Below are 16,441 nucleotides of genomic sequence, written 5' to 3' on the forward strand. Positions count from 1 at the left end.
TGCTGGTGCAATGCTCAACTCAATTAAAGAGGACCTTTCACCATTTTGCCCACAGGCAGCTCTATATACTGCCGGAAAGCTGACAGTGCGCTGAGTTCAGCGCACTGTCGGCTTTCCCGATGTGGGCCCGGTGTGAAGAGCTTACGGTCCCGGAACCGTAGCTCTTCTATGGTCAGAAGGGCGTTTCTGACAGTTAGCCAGAGACGTCCTTCTTCACAGCACAGCCAATCGCGCTGTGCTGTGAGAGCCGGGAGGGCACCCATTGATTCAATGGGATCTGTTTTGAAGCGCTCACTCTGACACTTGTTTATGTGTCAGAATGAGTGGCGCGTTACTCCGTGGGAACGGAGCCTAATTCTGTAATGTCAGAAGGGCAATGTCAGGCAGGGAATGTGATTCAGATCTCCAGTCAGAGACAGCCAGTGTCAGAGCTCAGACTCACACCTCTTGTCTGCTCCTGACAGTACGGAGCCTAAATAGTGTATCAGGCACCAAAACGATCAGCATTGATTGCTCGGGAATGGTGGTGGGGCTAGAGAAAAATTCCAAGTGTGTGAGAATCAGTAGAGCAGTGCCTATCATTTGATGTAAAGAGCTGGACTTGTTGGAGGTGGTGAAATGTCTTCTTTAAAGAGGACCTTTCACCATATCCGGGCACATGCAGTGTTATATACTGCCAGAAAGCTGACAGTGCGCTGAATTCAGCGCACTGTCGGCTTTCCCGATCCGTGCCCGGTGTAAAGCGCTATCGGTCCCGGTACCGTAGCGCTTTACAGTCAGAAGGGCGTTTCTGACCATTAGCCAGAGACGTCCTTCTGCCTCGCGGCGCCAATCGCGCTGTACTGTGGAGCCGGGAGGAACGCCCCCTCCCTCTCCTGATAATGCTCGTCTATGGACAAGCTGTGTGAGTAGAGGGAGGGGGCGTTCCTCCCGGCTCCACAGCACAGCGCGATAGGTGCCGCGAGGCAGAAGGACGTTCCTGGCTAATGGTCAGAAACGCCCTTCTGACCATAGAAGAGCTACGGTACCGGGCCGTAAGCTCTTCACACCGGGCACAGATCGGGAAAGCCGACAGTGCGCTGAATTCAGCGCACTGTCAGCTTTCTGGCAGTATATAGAACTGCCTGTGCCCAAAAGTGGTGAAAGGTCCTCTTTAAATTCACTGAGGATTTCTTGTCGACGTCCTCATTAATATTAACGGCACTGAAGTGACATCATGATAAATACTAATGAGCCGGCTACTGGGTGATATAGAGGTATGAAGAAATTAATATTATAAACTGCAAACCTGCTAAGAATACAGTGAGGTAAAGGCTCCTGTTTTAACCCTGATTTGCCCACCAGTTGCAGTGTAAGATCTGCTGCATATAATGTTCCGTGTTGCTGATTCACCAGCAGGTTGCTCCTGGCAGACTTCTGTGCCCACGTCAGGGAATTGCTTGCACTGTGTAAATGGATTCTATATTATGTAGTAATTGGAGGCTGAGTAATGGATTCCCAGTCTACTTGAAGAGACGCTGCTTGGAGCCCTTAGCAGTACTCTTGATAGGAGGTATACAGGGATTAAAGGAAGATTTAACCTATGTTAACCTTGATGAAGCTCCTCGGGCTCCTGTTCTTGCACATTTTCTAATATTTAATGAGGACATTTCCATAGTCACATGGTGGGTTTCCACTGGAATAATACATTACCCTGTTGTGGCTGTAGAATTGGGTGTTGGGGGAAATACTGCTGGGTTTACTAGATAAGGCAAACCTGTTTTACAGTGTATTCCTCCAGAAGGCTGTAGAATGAGGTTATATGTGAACATCTGTCTGTATGGAGTCTACATCACACCCGTGGCCTGTACTGTCTCTGCAGGCTCTATTATTAGCATTCTGCTAATGACCCAGGAGATGTCACATCAATGGTAGTCTTCGTCTTGCTAATTGGCAGACGTTACTGTGGAACACAAAGCAGGCTAGTAAAAGTGTTTTTTGTCAAACGTATTTTCATGACATGTTGTGTGTACCGCATATGCACAAAAGGCTTATCAATAAAATTCAAACCTATGGGACGTCAACTCATCATTATGTAAGAATTATAGAAACCTAGAAATAAACGATCTGCATAAACATGGCATATAGTGGCCTTCACAATTTGTGCCAGGATCATGACAGCCTTGTAGAAATCATGCTGGAAACTAGTGAAGGTCCTACATAACGGGCCGCAGCAAAAAAATCATAGCTTTTTCACAGAAGTTCCGCAGAGGTTTTGTCTGCAGCCTTTCTGCTTGTGTTATATCCATAACGAAATCACCAGCATTTCCATAGCTATATTTAACATTCTGTGTTTTCCATGACCGCCCCAATTTTGGAAATCAAAGCGTTTTCAGCTTTGTATATTTTTCCACTTTGCAGGGATTGTAAAACACAAAGTGTGTAGGGTAGGGGGGAGTGGAATAACAGCATCGCTCCTGCCGCTGCTGGCTTCATGCAGGGCAGGAGCATAGCGATGTTGCAGGCACCTGTGCCAGCGTCTAACCCTCCCCGGCATCCGCCTCTCTATTACAGCAGATGCCGGGTCTGTATTCGCATTGTAAAGGCTAGACTGGTCTCACCATCTATGAGCGTGCACACAGGGCCAGCGGCATCTCGACGCTGGCTTTGCATATGTAACCCTGCCCACCAATGATGCAACAAAGCAGGAAGACAGAAGATTTTACAGCAGCGAAGACTGGTGAGTATGCGACGTGGGAATACCCCTTTAAGAACCCTTTGATGTGGGAATAATCATTTATATTTTACTTCTTGACCATATAAGCATCATGCCAATATTTTACCATACTACTAATTTACCAGTAATGCACACATATATAGCACTATACATTGCCACTCAGGCATGCTTGATTTACATTAAGGGGTTATTCTGATAATGTGATCTCGAATAGAGTTCAGTGTATGCCATATGGGCACTGCAGTTTAAGTCTTAAGTGATAGAGGTAGGCATGTATTCATGACCTGCTTCTGCATTGTTACGGGGCACACAGAACCCCCTTTTATCACTGGATTTCCACTGCTTAGTTGTCTTATCTCCTGTGACTAGGAGATAACTTGTACTTGCCAGAATGGCAGCCCTAAATTATAAGGGATATATTGAACTGTAGATTGAGGGCAATAAGCTAGATAATGGCCCACCTATTGAAGCTTGCCTTGTTAGCCTATAGTATGTAGACTATGTGGTTATAACTCTGGCCACTTGGCTGGTGATGTACGTTTCTATTGTTTCGTCGTATTATATTATCTACATTATCTGAAAATTATTGATTTTTTTTTTTTTTTTTTTTTTTTTTTTTTTTTAATATATGTATTTGAATGTGAATCATTCTGTGGTTGTTTGTGAACATTATATTTTTGTGTGGATTATATTAAACTAAGTGCACTCTCCTTTTGTTTTGCTTGTCAGATTTGATCCAAGCTACCAATGAGACAAATGTGAATATCCCTCAGATGGCAGACACATTGTTTGAGCGAGCCACAAATAGCAGCTGGGTGGTTGTGTTTAAAGCCTTAGTCACAACTCATCATCTAATGGTCCATGGCAATGAGGTAAGAATGACTGGAGTGACTTATTATTGGCTTCAGCACAGGTCGTGGTACTTCCAGAGAAATCTCTGCAGCTGCCGATTGAAGAGAGGAAAGATGTAAAATGAAAGTTCATCTTCATCCGAATATCATGTATAAATGGGTGCAATTACCACAAGTGGGTGAATCAGATCTGAACAACTGGGCAAAGCAGGTGGCCTGTCACTGTCTGTTAACTATTGGTTTGCACCCAGAACCCAGACATGCTCTGTCTACAATTATCCCACCGCATCTCCAGCTTAGTGCACTGAGCAGAATGCATGGGGGTGAGCCCTTTCATGTGTGGGATGCAGAGCTTGTATTTTCTCTTCTCTGATCGGTCTGCATTACATTTCATATACAGAAGAAGCCTGATTCCGAGGGTCGTTACAAAGTATTCTAGTGTACCTTTTGTCAAGGCTATGTTATGCGATTATTTTTTTTATTTTTTTTTTTTCTTATTGCTCCTAGAAATGTTCTGAATAAATTGACAACTAGTTGTTACCCTTTCCCTTTCTTAGTCTGACACTGTCAGTGCCGGGGTATACACTCTGTATCATCTAGTTGTCAATTTATTCATAAATAACTGAGGAATGGCACAGTATAAGGGCTAGTTGGCACAGGGCAAGAGGCGGATTTTGAGGAGGATTCCGCGCCAAAATCCGCCCTCTCACAATAAAGGTCTGTGTTGACTGCTAGCATTCTTTTTTTCTGGTAGCGGTTTGTTCCCACTAATGGAAAAAAGAAGCGATTCAGCCACGGCGTCCGCCTCGCAACAGCATTCTACGAACTAGGCCCATTCATTTGGACCTAATCCGGAGCAGAAAGACGCGACTGCACCGGCATCCTGTTACGGCAGCTGCGATAGACTATGCACACGCGGAATCACATGTGAACTAGCCCTAAAGCTGTAAGAAAACATGCTGCAGAATTGTTGGTATACAAACTTGTATACAGATGGATACTAAAAATAAAATGTGAAAGAACAGATATGTCATGGAAGGTATAAGAAAATATAAAACAGTTGTCAAGTCCCCTTTAAAGGGATTGTCCAGCAGAATAATCAGAGGCAGGAAATCTGTGAGAATAGAAACGCTTATTTTATTTTTGAATTCATTGTGTTCCTTTTCTATACAATGATCTCTGTCTATTGCAAATCCCCTGCAGCATGGTGTCACTTGGAGTATATGTGTGTACAAATATCTTCAACATATTCTTTTTATTTTTATTGTAGAGGTTCATTCAGTATTTGGCATCCCGAAATACACTATTTAATCTCAGCAACTTTTTGGATAAAAGTGGATCACATGGTAAGGTCCCCCCCAATGTATATTGCAGTATTTATTTGTGTTTTTCCACACGCAGCATAAAATTATCATGGATTTTGCCATTTTTTGCTATAGCTATTCCATGTGAAATTCTGCATATATAGCAATACACACTTTGTTACATTTTAGGCTGCAGATTCACTTTGACTTTCATCGTATCCATGAAAAGACTTGACTTGACTCCATGCAGATTTATTTTGCTGTCACATGTGCAATGGGTTGTTAAAAACGTCCTTCCTACTGTGAATTTTTTTTTAGATTTGTTGTGCAGGTTCTGAACTCTACATCTTTTTCTGTGCTATTATGTTCATTCATATATTTTAAAAGGAAATAGAAGTGTTTGTTTTTGTAACATGTTATGATGTCTTTCACAGCAGGTTGTTCCTAGGGAAAATAGGATCTGATAGACGGGGTTCTAACTCGTCCATAAGCTTTTCCATCAGTTGTAGACAAATAGGAATTAACAATGACCTGTTGTAGCTACTTTTAGCTTCTAAATAAATAAGTATTTTTGCCCTGGCCACTTGGCATTCTGCTCCATTGTAGTGTTAGCCACTAATATCTAAAGGAAGTCACAAGTACTGTAAATATAAGCATTTTCTTGGGAAGGTAATCCCTTCTGCTTATATTTTTCAGTTTTTATATATGTAGTAGACGTTTGTTTGGTGTCTGATTTTCTAGCTTAAACTTTTTTTTTTTCTCTATGTTAAATAAAACCACTATAATTTGATGAAACTGATGACTAACCTCAGTATATTAAAAAAAAAAAAAAAAAAAAAAGTAAAGTAAAAAAAAATAAAATGAAGTCACACAGCCCTATAATACTTATAAGGCCCCATGTACCAAAATGCAGCTAAAATATAATATACAGTGTATGTGTGTGTGTGTGTGTGTGTATATATATATATATATATATATATATATATATATATATATATATATATATATATATATATATATATAATGTGTGTGTATTATATATTTCTCGTAATGCTCTGGACATAGTACACACTGATAACATGAGTTCACTGGAGATGTATGAAACCGATGCAGTACTAAGTTGGTTGATGGACATGATTTATTCATGCTGCTTTCACTTTTATCGTGATGCCATTCCTGATCTCTGTCTGTCTGGGAACCAGAAAACCAGAGGAAACCATAAAGAACTCTCACAGAGGAATTGTGGTTTAATTCCAAAGTGGCCAATATTGTTTTACCTGAATCTGTTCTTTACTGACTGACCCCTTAGAACATATGGCATCAATTACTGATTACTGGTTGGTTATTCTGTTCTATGCAGACAATGCAATGCCTGCTACCTAGGGTTCAAATGAAACTACACTAAAATGGCTATAGCTTTTTACATAATTTTCTTCCCTTGACAAACATCTATCTCCACATCTATACATTTTGTGACTTGTGGAAGTCCATAATGTTATGCATATTGGCATCTGTAAGGAACACACGCCTGAGGTTAGGAAGATTATACTGACTAAATAGTGTTTAGTTCTATATTTTGTTTATACGTATGTTAGCTGCATATAGTTAAGGTTAGGTTCACGTTTGCGCTCAGGTTTCTACTTGGGGACACCACGAATGGAAACCTAATCTACATAAAAAAGCAGTTTCCGTTTGGATTCTTCCTAAAAAGGGCAAAAAATTGTGGAGAAAAGCGCTTTTCTCACTGAATTTTTCATGCAGAGAAGGGAATGGAATCCCTCTACAGAGTACAAGTGCAGGTGTGAACCGAGCCTAAAATTTTCCAGAGGGCTTTGTCGCTAGGAGCTCTATCTACTGGGTTTGGATCAGAGGCATAACTAGCAACAACTTGGCCCCCAGCAAACTTTTGACTTGGGAGCTGGGCACAGCATAGCGCCCCATTCCTAGCCCCCACACATTATAAAGCTCCATTTACATACACTATAATGTCCCAAAGTGGCCTCCAGACAGTATAATGTCCCATAGCGGCCTCTTCACAAGGTATTCTGTCCCACAAACTATTATTTTAAGATCCCAGAGTATAATGAATGGTGACAATCGTAAAAAACAGTGTTACTTACCACTCCTGGGCTCCAACGCACTCCCTGCTGCTGTCGGCCTCTTTAAAATCGCCACAGTTGTCACGTGGGCAAGACTGTGACATATAATGATGCCAACCTGGTCTATGGGACGTCACCAAAGAGTTCCAAAGACTTCTTGCAGTCACGATGGATCCCAGAAGAGGTGAGTAACACTGTGGTTGTTTGGGGGGTTTTTTTGTTTGTTTTTTTTCTCACCTCCCCTTGGCCTCTGGTAATTATACTCTGGAGTATGAAATGACCAGTCAATGCCCCAGGGGACCCAGCGACATGATATAGGATGCAGAAGGAGGGCCATGATGTGGAGTGGGGATTGGTAAATACATAGGGCCCACTACTCCAGCAGATAACGGCCTATTAAAAAACAAAGCATCAGAGGCCTGCTGGGTCCCCTAAATTTCCAGCCCTGTGGCAGCCACTACCCTGGTACATACGCCGCTGCTTTGGAGATTGCACCTCTGCCTATAGTCACTGTGAGGTTTCTACAACGCTGAACTCCATTGGATGTAGAGTTCAGCACTAAAAAGATTACTTATATAGGAAAATGGATGTTGTGGTATCTAAAGTAATTTTGATTTTCATATTTGAGCATGTGTAACCCATTGTTCTCTATGAAGAACTACTCTGGCAGATCAAGCCTGTCCATGTATTGCATAGACTGATATCAAATTTAGTGACCATTTGACGTTTCACTCCCCTTCCAAAGAAGTCAATATGGCAGTTAAAAATGCATAGTATTTTATTGACAACCCCTTTTTATGAAATTTTAAGCACGTATTGACCAAAGGATTGTGCTAACTATATGATGATTGCTGTTTCATTTTTTTTCCTTTTAATCTCCTTCAGGTTATGATATGTCAACATTTATTAGGCGCTACAGTAGATATCTCAATGAAAAAGCATTCTCCTACAGACAAATGGCATTTGACTTTGCTAGAGTGAAGAAGGGGTATGTCCGTTCATTTGTATCTAATAGACCGTTGCATTGTGCAGCACATAATGTGGTGGTTTTTTTTTTTGTTTTGTTTTTTAAGAACTTCCTTGAATTCATGTTTTTCCTATGTGAAAATAATAATTTTACACAATTGACAACAGGTTTGCATCAGAATTTCCAAGTAACATTTGCTTTTTCCCATAATTTCAGTGAAAGCATCGTTTTTACCTTTTTATGTAGTGTACTTGCTTATACTAAAAGAAGTAACCACCCGTAAATGCAAGTCTTTTCTGTAAGACCGTTTGGCTTGTTGCATTACAGAAACGTCAGTTTTCTGTTGCAGTGTCTTTTCTGCTGCATTCTGATGCACACTTTTTTCCTGTACAATGCTTGCGAAGGCTATACCTAAATAGGGCTGATGGAAACAGTGGAGCGGTGTACTTTGCTTTTTCTGTTGGCCACATAGACTTTGTATAGAACGGCAGGCTTTAGGCTCAGCTATCGCTTCATTAAAATGTTCACTGCTGTCATACTTTGAGGAGGAACAGAAAACTTGCAACCTCTTCTATTAATCAGTGAGGTTTCCAGTGGTGGGGCCCACAGCCAGCTTATGAAAAATTGGTAAATGTTATATGTAGAAAAACTCTGGGTCTAAGGCCACACTTTCCTTAAATGTAACATTTTTTTTTGCTGTTGGTGAAAAGCAGCTAAGAAAAGTGACTGTATTTCACAGTCCCATCAAAGTAAATGAGACTACTGAGACTTGTAACTCCCACATTGCAGAAAATGCAGTGTTTACCTATGTTTCTCCATAGACCCTATAGGGAAGGCATAAATTCAAAACACAGGTGATTTTGCCATTGTCCTCCACTGCATTTTTTGCAATTTTCTTTTTTCCTACAATATATATATATATATATATATATATATATATATATATATATATATATATATATATATATGTTTAGCTGCATTTCACTTTGTGACCTTAGCCCGAGGGATTTTAAAGTATTGATAACCTTTCCTTAAGACAGTATATGAGAATCAGAGCAGTGAGGGTCCAATATCCATTCAGAAAGAATAGTGTGTGCAGACAAACCCATTTTAATAATGGATCGCCAAAGCAAAATCTGTCCAAACCCTGAACAAGTAGGGTATTCTGAGGGGTATAAATGAGCTGTGGGCTAGGACGTGGTCATCCCGACCAAAATCAAAATTAATTGAACATTTTACCTCAATTAGAATAGATGAACAATTATTTTGGACACTCCCCTTTTACATGCTATTCCTTTTATCTATATGTCACACTGCGCCACTGAAAAGTGTATAGGGATTGAAAAATTCTTTAAAGGGGCTCTATCAGCAAAATATTGCTGATAGAGCCCCACATATGCATGAATAGCCTTTAAAAAGGCTATTCAGGCACCGTAAAAGTTATATTAAACTACCCCCCCCCCTCCCGTTTTAAAATAACCTAAAAAAGAATGTGCTCTACTTACCGAATGTGCACGCTGGGTGGGTATTCAGGGTGTGTCTTCATCTTCATCCATGCCTCCTCTTCCTCCGATGTCCTCGGGTCCCGTCTTCCTCCGGCGCTTGCGAACGGACTTTGATTTAAAAAAAAAAAAAATGACCTGGGCGCCTGCGCAGTAGCCGTAGTAGAAGCCGCATGCTACTGTGCATGCGCTCAGGCCATTTTTTTTTTTTTTATCAAAGTTCGTTCGCGAGCGCCAGAGGAGGACTGGACCCGAGGACATCGGAGGAAGAGGAGGCGTGGAGGAAGATGAAGACACACCCTGAATGCCCGCCCAGCGTGCACGTTCAGTAAGTAGAGCGCATTCTTTTTTAGGTTATTATTTTAAAACTGAAGGGGGGGGGTGTAGTTTAATATAACTTTTACGGTGCCTGAATAGCCTTTTTAAAGGCTATATCAGCAAGATTTTGCTGATAGAGCCCTTTTAACCAATGGCAGTATGAGACAGGATTTCATTGATATAAAGTAACTGAAATAATCGATTTGAACTGACTTTCAAGCTGGTTTCAGTTATTTTTAGAGTAATTTGCCCAGATCTACTGTGCAATAATATATAGGTTATAACATATTGTTATTCAGGATCTGTAGATAATAGAGAAATGTATTTCATCAAATGCAATTCCATTTTTAATTCTCTTTCCAGTGCTGAAGGAGTGATGAGAACGATGGTTCCTGAAAAATTACTCAAGGGCATGCCAATACTACAGGGACAAATTGATGCTCTGCTTGAGTTTGATGTAAGTGTGTCCTGTTACTGACTACTTCATATCAACATACATTTATGGCTGGACGGATGTTAGTACCTTAGTACCAATAAACCTTGCTCCTATAGATTTGGTATATTCAGTAGTGGGTTCTTATAGTTATAAATGGGATTCCTAGATGAGGTATAATTCAGTGGTGTATAAAAGATGCTAAGTCAAATACCAGTTAATATGCCTTTAAGTGGCAATTAAAATGGCCTTAATAGAGATTATAGGTAATCCCTTAACTATGAAGAATGCTGGCCAAATGAAAGGAGGTTTCTGATCGGTAGGCTGGCAGTGCATAAAATGGTTAGAAAATGATGCAATTCCACTCACTGCAGAAACCTATAGTATCTTCTACAGAGAACATCCAAGTAACCGTGCCGCTTATGTTTACTGAAGAAAGTATTCAAATCTAACCAAGAACAATACATAAGCATTTAATATACCGTACTAAATTGCCTGCTCATTTACTGCTCTTAAAGTATCTGTATGGTTCCCTACCTGAAGGGCAGCAGAACAAATGAATAAACACCCTGGTTCCAGCGGTGTATCACTTTCTTGGCAATATTCAGTCATTCTAAAATAAATTTTCTAGGTGCAGTGTGAGTCAAGTGTGGTGGTGCACGCGCTGATGTATGCGTGTTGTGGAGTCCTCAGTACTCATGAGTGGTGGACGCCACCTTTTTTCCTCCCATATGCAGAGTAATAGGAACTTTACAAGAAAGGGGAAGAAACAGGATTGGCTTTGTGAGACAAGCATCTGTAAGCTAAAATAAACCAATTATGAAGCCCTCTACCTGAGTGTCAGACCTCTTTTAGGTAGTGGTGTAATTCAGACACCACTCTATAGATGCATGCATATTGTAACCATAAAACAAAGCTTTAGAGCAGTATGCAGTTCTAACTCAACTCCATTAAGCAAATGGCCATTGTATGGGAAAAGCAGGGAGCACTCCTAGGCAACAATTGAGAGAGGTAAATGTGAGGCACTAGTCTTCCCTTATAGAGTCGCATTAATGTCACATCAAGTCCTTGATGTAAAAGATACTTATTTTGAGCTAAAGGGATAATTTGTTCCAGCACGCATACTCTCCCTTCCTCCGTTCAGCATATACCACCAGTACCATCTATTAATTGTTCATCACTTTAATACACTAGGACTTCTTCCTTGCTTTTTTGATTAATAATGGGGGAGAAATCTGTCAATCAGCAGTGGATAGAGAGAGGGAGCCACACACTCATGTATATAAGGACTCCAAGATAACTGTGCTCGGGTCACACTGCAAATGGTAAATTGGGATTTTTTTTTTTTTTTTTTTTATGGAAAATACTGGATGTTGCCAAGTATGACACCACACTTGAATCGGTGTCTGACAATAATACTGGTGAGCGATTCCTTTTAAAAGTGTTCATGTAGCATAATTTTGTGGGCTGTGGGACAAGTTCTCCAAGGTTTAAAATAGATCACTGTAAAATATGAAGACCCTAATAAAACCTAACTTTTATTATATAGGGGGTGAAATGTGGAGAGATGGAAGATGAAAATAACAAACAAACATATACGTGGTGTGAATTCCTAATAACATAGGAGCAGTACGCCCTTAGCTATACCTGCACCAAAGAACCACCATATTGATTATATCCCAGTCATGAGCTATGGTGTGGTGTGCTGTAATTTAACCAGCACCTACACTGAGAGCCCACTACTCCGTTTTCATGTGAGACTTTGTACTTCTATAGTCTCATCAGAGATTTTCTGCAATCTCCTGCATTGGCCTGTGATTTGATGTCTCACAGTTATGCAATAAATGCTAGGCAGCAGATCTAGACCTCTTTTGACTCTCCCATACAGACGACTGCTGCCTGGCGATTAAAAAGTAATCTTTATTTCACCCATCCTAATATTATAAGGGGTATATCAGAAGACTGGTAGGTAGATGTAGTTAAAACTGCAGTTTCATTATTTGAAACTGACTTCCAAAAAGTATCAGCACCAACCACCGGGGAATTAAGTTTTCACTGCAATTAACTATTGAAACTACAGTTTTAACTGTATAAATTTTTGCATATCAGTCTCCTGGCGTGCTTTTTGTTAAAATAAAATGACCTGAACTGATCTGAATGTAAAGGCATTTGGTAATTGTGCATTGCAGCTGGCCATAAGGACATGTTCTGGTGTTGGTGCCAGTGGGGCACACCTTTAACTTCAACACCAGTTCACATGCACAAAACGCTCTTTCCTGCTTCCTGATCAATACCCCTGCTGCGGAGATATTAGAATTTTTTTTTCTAGCTCTGCAAATCAGCTGTTTGGTGTAACAAGGGCATCATTCTTGCACTCGCTGTACCAGAGCTATGGCTTTCAGTCCCTCCATCCCTCCCTCCCTCCCTCCCTGCTATGATTGACTTGTACTCTGCCGGGCCCTGTCGATCATAGCAGGAAGGTCGGCTTATGAACTGTTGGTGTAATAAGGGAGTCCCTGTTGCTCTCTTCACACAAAAGACCTATCAGGTAAAAACTAATATCTCAGCAATGGAAGCACAGATTGAGAAAGCAGAAAAAAAAAATGTATCATTCACTTGAACCGAGCTATTGACCTGTGCTGCTAGTTCAGTAGTGACAGGTCCATTTTAATGACAACATGGTGGTATTCACTAAACATTTATTATTTTTTTTCTTTGAGTAACCAGCTTTTCGAACAAAACTTAAAGTTGTAAATGAGGACTGTGTTCATGTACATTAATTAAATAAGACTAAAATTAAGCATAGTTGTCCCTTGGTCTTTAGATGTATGGTGGTTGATGTATTAGATGATATTGTTACTTAGGTAATTTACTAATGTTGAGGCTTTTTCTTTTGTTTGCAGGTTCACCCTAATGAACTGACCAATGGTGTTATAAATGCTGCTTTTATGCTTCTATTTAAAGATCTTATCAAGTTGTTTGCTTGTTATAATGATGGAATCATTAATTTATTGGGTGAGTATGCAGTATTTGTATTGTAAGATTGTATTGTGTGGCGTATAAGTCTATTATAGAAAAAATATCATATATATATATATATATATATATATTATATATTTTTTTTTTTGTACATCTTTTTCATTATATATCAGAGAAATTCTTTGAAATGAAGAAAGGCCAATGCAAGGATGCGCTAGAAATTTATAAGCGGTTCCTGACCAGAATGACAAGAGTTTCAGAGTTTATGAAAGTCGCAGAGGTAAGCGGCTAACAAACTACTTTAATATAAAGTAGCCTAATTCTACGTGGCTACTATACAGACAACTTGCTGAAAAGTCTTATATATAATGTTTGGGCGTGGATTCTTTCCAATCCTTGTGTGTTTCAGTAAATTACACTTACATGTTTAATTTTTGTTACAGCAAGTTGGTATCGATAAAGGTGACATCCCTGATCTTACCCAGGTGAGAAGCCTTTTCTTATGAAGTCTCATGTTACTTATACATTGAATTAATCCCTACCATTTAATTACTGGTTTATACCTTCACTGATATTTCAAATGTGGTTTCTGAACTGAGGGATATGCTTTATAGTACATTTTCATGCATTAGATTTCTTCCAGAAATTTCTGACCTGGATTTTTTTTTTTTCTAATGTAAATGTGGTTATTTCTGCAGCATTTGTGTGAATTTCTCAAAACCTTAGATGAAAAGGGCAACTGTTTTGCTGTGTGAGAGTATAATATTATGGATGTATTTGTGTTTTTTAGAAACTAGCTCTTCTTCTCCTCTAAAGTTCTTAGTTTGTCCATTATTAATTTCCAAGCATTCATTAGGCTAGTATTACAGTTATGGGCAGATTTACAGCCATGTACTTTTGGGACTGTCTGTCCACAATTGAATTGCTTTATAAATTTCTTAATCTATTTACCGCAGACACACAAACACATACCAGGGCTGATTTAGAGGGCACACTGGTAGTACCAAGGAATTGCTCTTGTGGCTTAGTTTCATTAAACTGAGTGTAGGGCAAAGGGAATGTATTCTGCTTTTAGATTACTTTCTGGTAGATGAGCTTCAGTGATCACGATATATGTATATATTTATTTTTTTTCCTTTTTAAGGATGGTATCGTCGACGAGCCGGTAATTTAGGCGCTACCTTTTAGTTTTTAATACCTTTGCTTTCAGCTTGCCTTTATTCACTTCTGATAATCTACTTCTTAGTAATCTGCATTACCTTGTATCTCATTATAGGAGAACTTTCAGTGACTTGTTTGCTATAAAACAAAATGACAAGTGTCAAAATATTTTCTCTTAATAAGTAACTAAACATTTGAACAACTGATTTTCTGGCTTCATTTATGTAATTAATAAACTTTATAATATTCACACCACAACATTGAAATTGCAACACCAGAAGGAAAGTCTTGAAGTTATGGAAATCACAGAGGGAGACATGTTAACCCATTCCTGACATCCGCTAGGAGTCTGACACTAGGAAAAGCTCTGCCTCTGCCCTGCCTATGGGCTATACCCTTTCCACAGACACTATGTTAATCAGTTTTAACCTAGTGTCTGTAGTAGGCAGACACGACCTGACTCAGGTCTTTTCTGTCTTACCTGTTTTGTTTTTTTTCTCTATCTTTCAGGTGCAGGGGGTCTTCATCACTAGACGTACCCCCCTGCTGCATCATGGCTGGACTGATGGTGACCCCACTACCATGTGCGAGGTCCACCGAAGAGTTGACCCTGCATCACGTGAAGGAGGTGGGTGAGTATGCAAAAACTCTCCAAATCCCCTCCACCAAGGGCCTTCTAGCAAGAGACTTCTAGCAGCCATGATGGTTGCTGCAGTTCCCTAGGACCTTTTTCTCCAGCTCCTTGTATAACTTGGCACCTGTGAAAACTCTCTGCAGCCTCCTTCAGCTGTCAGCAATTGCACGTTCTCTGGTGATCTGATACGCTATCCTCCCTGATTCACCCTTATGGCACCTGCTTCCATTTCCTCCAGTGACGAATCAACTCACTCCTTGACACCTCCTGGTGTTGCCATGTGTTCCACGTGTGCCTGCTGTAATGAGGAACTACCATGCGGTCAGCCTGAGCCCATCTGCTCTCTCTGCCCAGATCACTGCTTAGTGGGCATCTTCTAGGATCTTCCCTGGGCGTCCTCATCACTAATGTTTCAGCTCTAGGAGCAAATCCTTGTCTTTCCCTGCATGGTCTGTTTCTCCTGGCGACGCCTCTGACTCTGACTCAGAGCATCAGCTAGGCACATCTATATCCACTGCTACACAGGAGCTTATCCGCGTGGTCAGAGATACTCTATATATCTCAGAGGATACGGATCCTACTTCTCAAGAGGACATCTCCTTCCGCCACAGTCGCTGCCTTTCTCTTGGCTTCTCCAGCCATGGGATGATTGACTATATCTTGAAGAAATAATGGCTTCACCTAGACCATCCCCTGCCTTCCATGGCAAGACGGAAGTCCTCTTTCCTTTCCAGAGCAGTATGTTTACAAGTGGTCAGAGCCTTCCACAATGGACACTGTGATAGCTAGGCTGTCCAAGGCTACTTTTCTGCCTTTAGCAGACTCCATGTCTCTCAGTCATCCCTCGGGCAGAATGGCTAACTCCTTTTGTGAAGGTGGCTTTTGTAGCTGCTGGCTCCACTCTGCAACATGCCTTTGCTGCCTCTTGGATCAGCAAGGCCTGCTTTTCCTGGACCACACTACTCCAGAAGGGTCTCTCCAATGGAGTCCTCCCCCAGGACAACCAGCTGCTCGTCTCTCAAATCCTGAATGCTTTCAAGTATCTTTGTGATGCATCTTTGGAAGCAGCACGTCGTTCTACCAAGGTGGCCACTTATGCAGCAGTGGCAACCCACAGTACTGTTGGATCCATTCGTGGAATACTGAAGCCGCCTCTAAGAAGGAAATCGTGACTCTTTCCTTCTCTTGGAATGAACAGGGCTGGCTTTTTGGTAAAGGCTTAATTACCTCCTCCCCCAGAGGTGTTGTAACTGCCAGCCACCCTCCTCCAACCGTTTCTGTGTCTTCACTTCTTTCGTGACCAATTTTATCTTTTGGATTGAATAAAAAATTGAATTTTATACTAAATTCGTTGGAATATCTTGTGGCTCGGTTGAAGCTGGATTTTTACCCAAAGAAATAGTTTCGTTTTTTGTCTTGAAGTCCACAAGGTTTCCATGCTTCCTGGACACAACACTCAGATTTACGGATATATGTG

General features: G+C 40.7%; 2 protein-coding genes across 2 annotated transcripts in view; one reads left to right on the forward strand and one right to left on the reverse strand.

Moving 5' to 3' along the window:
• LOC142197741 (cytochrome P450 3A9-like) overlaps positions 1-16,441 on the reverse strand; it is a 198,093-nt gene that overhangs the window by 181,241 nt on the left and 411 nt on the right.
• SNAP91 (synaptosome associated protein 91) overlaps positions 1-16,441 on the forward strand; it is a 113,443-nt gene that overhangs the window by 45,059 nt on the left and 51,943 nt on the right. The window contains exons 3-9 of the mRNA XM_075268275.1: positions 3,446-3,588; positions 4,838-4,913; positions 7,856-7,958; positions 10,121-10,214; positions 13,094-13,205; positions 13,343-13,449; positions 13,613-13,654. Coding sequence (XP_075124376.1) covers positions 3,446-3,588; positions 4,838-4,913; positions 7,856-7,958; positions 10,121-10,214; positions 13,094-13,205; positions 13,343-13,449; positions 13,613-13,654 — 677 coding nt within the window. The remainder of the gene's footprint in view (positions 1-3,445; positions 3,589-4,837; positions 4,914-7,855; positions 7,959-10,120; positions 10,215-13,093; positions 13,206-13,342; positions 13,450-13,612; positions 13,655-16,441) is intronic.

This window comes from Leptodactylus fuscus, chromosome 3 (assembly GCF_031893055.1).
Source record: "Leptodactylus fuscus isolate aLepFus1 chromosome 3, aLepFus1.hap2, whole genome shotgun sequence".
NCBI classification, from domain to species: domain Eukaryota; kingdom Metazoa; phylum Chordata; class Amphibia; order Anura; family Leptodactylidae; genus Leptodactylus; species Leptodactylus fuscus.